This window comes from Saxophila tyrrhenica (assembly GCF_035928015.1).
Source record: "Saxophila tyrrhenica strain CCFEE 5935 chromosome Unknown scaffold_15, whole genome shotgun sequence".
Taxonomy (NCBI): Eukaryota; Fungi; Ascomycota; class Dothideomycetes; order Mycosphaerellales; family Extremaceae; genus Saxophila; species Saxophila tyrrhenica.
The window spans coordinates 1-5,383 of record NW_027041747.1 but is presented as its reverse complement, the minus strand read 5'-3'; the positions used below and the strand labels follow the sequence as shown (position 1 = coordinate 5,383).

Below are 5,383 nucleotides of genomic sequence, written 5' to 3'. Positions count from 1 at the left end.
ATTAATTAACGACGGGTAGTAGTCGAACAAGCGATCGTGGTTCCTTATGGTGATGGGGACGGCAACGAAAGTGGCATGATTCTTCCTTCTTATGAACATGCGCCGTCACAGGATGAGAGGATGATTACCGCATCGGACGATATGAGAATGGGTTGACCCTCGTCTTGGGATCGCCACGCTGCAGGTGGTGGTCTTAACACAGCAGACTCAGGCATTCCTAGGCTGAAGATTGGCTCGAGGGTAGGGCAAGCGACCCAGGCCTTGCAGTGTCGAGCACGCATTCCGCAAAGATCACTCGCAAGGGGCAGTGTGCTTGTCGTCGGCACGCTCTGGCATTGGGTGCAGTCCAGCTGCAGGTACGGGTCTAGCAGACTCCACAAGCAGAGATAGCTCGAGCACATGGTGGTTGAAGGAGAGACTCGGCAGCAAGCGGTTCCTGTGGACGGGACGATCGTGCTCGCTGCCGACTGGTCGAACAGAAGAATGACAGGCTCGCTTGGAAGGAAGTATGGCGTTTCAGGTTCGCCACAGTGGTGAGTGCCGACAAGCTTTGAAAATATGCTTAAGAAGCGAGAGAGGCTGAGCACCAATTGTTCCTATTCATAGAGAGAAGCATTATCATTCCTGGAGATCGTCCAAATTTTGTCCCCGAAGAGAACGAGATGTGCATCGCGGCCACGCAAGAGAGGACCCTGTGTAGACGGCAGTTGCGCCGCTCGCTGCCCGAGAAGTCTGGAAAGCGAAGCGAAGCTAAGCTGACGGAAAGCCGGCGATCCGCAAGGCTCACCGTTCGTCGCCTTCTCCGCGAGACAAGAGCAGGTATTGGGGTGTTAGAACGCGGGAGGGGACCAGGCCGGCGTCGCGCAGCTGGGAGCGCTTAACGTCAAGTTCTGATGGCCATGTCTCCTTCTCACAGGCACTTTGGCATTTTCACAGCGACAGCAGAATCGCCAGTCGTCCGCGGGGCCAATCGAACAGGAAACTTGGAATAGCACTGATATAGGGCAGGGGTGCGGCTTGAGGCGTTCGGTTATGACGTCGGCTGTATTCTGAGAGGATAGCGACTTTTGCTGGAAGAATAGCTCTCCGACACCACCAATGCAGGTGTATCTGCAGTCTGCATGACTTGAAACACACATGTCGACAGGAGGGTGTGGTACCGGAGCAAAGGAGTCCGAAGTGTTAGACGAAGACGAGGTGAGGTCGGCGCAGTTGACTTCCAGACTCTCTTGGCGGCGGAAACACTCGATCCCGGCAATCTTCACGTGACCGTTTTTCGCCACTCAGCATATGCTCTGGCATCGGAGGTCGCGACAAGCTCGTTTACAAGTCGGAGACGCTTCTGACGGCTGAAACTCAATTGCAACCCACGTGGGATGGAAGTGGTTCTCTCCGTTGTGCTGGAAGAACAGGTTTTAAGATTTGGCTCGGGGTTAAGCGTAAGATGAACAAGCACACAAGCACGCGAAGGGGGTTTCAAGGGTTTCCTGCAGGTCTGGAGGAGCGACTCATTCATATATCGTGGTCTGACATCCTATTGGACTACCTCAGATGTGCCTTTCAACCTGCAATGCCTCCGGACCGCCAATGGCTGGTGGCAAAGCAGTCCCCAATGCCGTCCCCCTGCGTTCCCATATCGCTCCACAACGCCCGAGATCCTTGCTATCCCCCCATATCCTCACGCCGAGCCGGTACAACGGCGGGTATCTTCGAATCGAAAAAGAGTCGCCTCGACAGCGAGTATGCTCATCCGGCGGCTCACTACGGCCAATGGATGGCCCAGTAGCAATCATGCCAGCGTACGTTGAATTTTGATTCCGTTTTACCATTTCACTACACCTTCCAGCCCTGGTCCTTAGCAAACTGCTCACACGCCTGTCAAAGGACCTTCTGGTCAGCGCGACTGATCTCCCCGATGCCACAGACCGACAATTTGGCCGGCGGACGGTCAATGGCTCAACTCACCTTCGCCGGCTTCCCCACTTTGTGCCCAATGACTTTCCACTTGTTGTTGTCGTAGTCTTTGATGGCCTGCAACAGCGCCGCGCTCTGCAGATTGTCAGTCAGTGTCGTAATGTGAACGGTTCCCGCAGTGAGGCGAACGAAGTTGCTGACCTCGTCGTCCCCGAACTCGGCGTAGTGCATGTCCTACAGGCGCGTCAACATTGATGGTCACGAAGCAAAGTATGCGCGAGTGGACAGCACGCACTTTATACCAATGCTTCTTCACACTGCCTTCCGTTCGCGTGGGAAACTGCTTTGCAATCTCACTCCAACTTGAGCCTTGATCGCGCAACTGCTTCAGCCTCTGCTCTTCTGCAGGCGTCCATGGCGTGTTTGTCCTCCCCTTCTTGACCACGGGACTTGATAGTTGATTCTGCTGAAGTGAAAGACCGATGTCTGTGTCTGTACTCGCGGAAAGACCTGATGGATGCGCGTAAGCACTGGCGTTGCTGCTCGATGAACCAGGCTGCTCGAGTTCAGAAATCCGCCGCTTACGCGAATTGCTAGGTGACTGTGCTGGTGGCTGTTGGAACTGTTGTTGGGACAGATTCTGCGTATGTATCCCGGGCGGGCGATAAGATGGATGCTGTGGGAACGCGAACGTCGACTGGTCCTGATGCGCCGGCGCGTAGTTGTAGCCCTGCTGATACGGATTGCCTAAAGCTGAAGAAGGCAGGTCGGAAGGAAGAGTGAGTTGTGAAGGCGTCGCCGAGTAAGTGTTCGAGGTCGACGCAGTGGGTTGGAGATTCCGCTTCTGTTGACTCGGGTTGGGATTCCTGGCGACAGCCTAGTCAGTAGTGGTTTTACGCCTGATAACCCTCCACTGACTGCCACAACATCGGCGGGATGAAGAGGTACAGCGTGCGACAAAGCTCACTGTTGATTTGCATACGACATGGTGAAGTCGTCGTGGGCAGATCCAATGCGCGCTATCTCGCCAGGTAATGGTTTGTAAGCGAGCCACGACCTCGATGCATGGCTCTTCAGCAGCGGCGGGTGCGGGCTAGGGCTGACGGGTTCTTAGTTGGGCAGCTCGAGCTGGGAAGGATTCCAAAAGGTATCTACAAAGCGCCGAAGGTGGTACTTTGCAAGTCTAGATGGGCGAAGGCCGGGTGGAGCGTCTTTTCAGGCGGAAGATGTGATGTGCATGCAGGCAGATGTCAAGTGACGAACGTGCTGGGGGGCGGCAGGGTAGCTTCGCGAATGTGGACTGAACAGAATGGCTTTGGGGAGAGAAGATGGAGGAAAGGACAAGCAGGGCTGGGGGAAAGAAGAGCGAACCTGCTGCGAGTGGACGAGGGCTGCGCATGTGTGAGTGATGTGCATCAGTTCGTGCGAACAAGCGAGACCATCTGCACATGGGCCATCGTCGTCCTGTCGTATGCGGCGCCGAATCATTGAGCTTGACGTCGCGACAGACGAGGGGAAGGTGTCAACCCCATCTGCACTTTTGCGGGGTAACGCAAGACATGCAGATGCTTGCAAAAGCATGTGCCAACAACGGGAATCGTGCTGGATTAGTCTTATCCGTCGTCGATTTGGTGTGTCTTGAAGAATTGTTGCATCGTTCGCAGCACGTGTCACCCACATCCGGCTGCATGCCGATAGTGGACCTGCAACAGATGCTGTGCTTCTTCGATGGACGGCTAGAAGGCTGGAAGCGCAGCAAATCTCAACGTCACCTTTAATGATTTGCTGCAAGGAAGATGGAGATCTGCCTCAATCGATAACTCGGTACCTCATTCAGTTTTCTCTGCTACCTCCGTGCAAAGCCAAAGCTGGACGGAGTGGAGCAACTTCATGCGCTTCTGGCTGTGAGAACAACATGAGCACACTCAAGCTTCAATGACAGCGAGTGACCCACTGAGTCCATGTCGCTGTCGAAGCAATGATTTGAAGCGTACTTCAAGCATCCGGTATGTACTGACTCTGTGATCGCCACGAGCTATAGTCCAGGAATCGTCACTCCAGCAGTAGGTGTGCTGTCGTCGGCCGCTCATTGAGTCCACCCCGAGTGTTCATTTCGTGCTTAGTCCATCTCGGACTCCATCAGCATCCATCCCATCACTTCCCTTCCCGCCACCCAATCGGCACCAGCGCGGCCGCCACCTGCTGCACCCCTCTCTCTGTAGCCAGCATATTGAACTGCGCCGCCGCATTCCTCGTATCCTGCACCTCGAGCCTGACACCCAGACTATTGATATGACTCCTCGTCTCCGGACTCAGCGGCACAATCGAGCGTCCAGTGCCCAAGATGAGCAGATCCGGCTTCGGCCACGCCAGATCCAGTATCCCCCAGGCATGCTTGTCTACGTCCAGCTGCCCTTTCGCGTTTTGTATTTTCCCGCCCGGACTCTTCACGCCTTTTTCATCGTTTCCTGTAGCTCCCGCGCCGATTGTGCCTTCTTTCCTGCCCTCGCTGATCCAGGGCCGCCATTTGAATGCTTCTCCCCCGATCAGCATGACGCCTGCACCTGTGACTCTGAGACCGCTGTTCAAGGCGAAGCCGTCGTCCATGCATGCGTCTACACCGGTCGTAGGCGCGGGGGTGTTGCCCAGGACGTTCATGGCATTGAAGTCTGTCTGCGTGTCCTCCTTACTCGGCGGTCCTCTGTCTTTCGACTTGGGTGCTGCTGGCGAGCGCAGCGATGGCGCCGCGCCGAAGCATCGTGCTTGTGGAGGTGTCTGCGCACTCTGGATGAGGTGTCCTCGGAAGGAATGAGGACGTATAGTCGCGGTCCTCCGGGACAGTGCCTGATGGAGGCATGTTCGGCATGCCGAATCGACGAGTCTTCCGGGCATCGTGCTCGATCTATAACCGTCGCTGACTCCACCTGGTGTGATTTCGAACAGTGAAGATTGGTGGAAGGTGGTAATCTGTTGAGAGAGAGGATCGATAAAGTGCAAAAGGTGGTCAGCCAAAAAGTTCCCACTCGCGTACCTGATCGAGGCGTGGTGTCTTCAATGGCTTTTTTCCGCTTCAACTTCACAACCTCACTCTCTTACCGTACTGCTATTGTAGTCTACGAGCCACTTCGAGCCGCTATTGTAAGTAGCTACGAGCGCTATTGTTCCATTGTTATTAGTTAGTCGTCCTATTATCGTCTCGTAACAATAAGGCTAATTTCCTATATCTACGAGCCGTTTATATAGCTCGCACTTAACCCTCTTATATAGTTATCAAAAAACACTATCTAGCTATACTAGTTATAGTATTCTTTACTCTAATTAATTACACTACTACTATATTAATTAGCCGGTTTAATTAATTAACCGGCGGTCCCCCCCCCTCCTCTACTCCCTGTTACGAGCAGATGCCCGAAACACGACCGATTGGATCAGAACGAGCGGGGACTTGCGGGTGTCGTAATGAGCGGAC

The 5,383-nt window shown here is 54.4% G+C and overlaps 2 protein-coding genes across 2 annotated transcripts; both read right to left on the bottom strand.

Annotated features, from left to right (window-relative positions):
* Nucleotides 1–1,833: 1,833 nt before the first annotated feature.
* LTR77_008607 (uncharacterized protein) lies at nucleotides 1,834–2,901 on the bottom strand (the record flags this gene model as incomplete). Its single annotated transcript, XM_064805838.1, has 4 exons — nucleotides 1,834–1,875; nucleotides 1,966–2,148; nucleotides 2,210–2,780; nucleotides 2,882–2,901. The coding sequence occupies 4 exons, from the start codon at nucleotides 2,899–2,901 to the stop codon at nucleotides 1,834–1,836; spliced, it is 816 nt and encodes a 271-aa protein (XP_064655697.1).
* A 1,167-nt stretch (nucleotides 2,902–4,068) lies between these two features.
* On the bottom strand, nucleotides 4,069–4,806 carry LTR77_008606 (uncharacterized protein; the record flags this gene model as incomplete). The annotated part of the gene is made up of 1 exon (XM_064805837.1): nucleotides 4,069–4,806. One exon carries the CDS (start codon nucleotides 4,804–4,806, stop codon nucleotides 4,069–4,071), a length of 738 nt encoding a protein of 245 aa, XP_064655696.1.
* Between the last annotated feature and the right edge of the window lie 577 nt (nucleotides 4,807–5,383).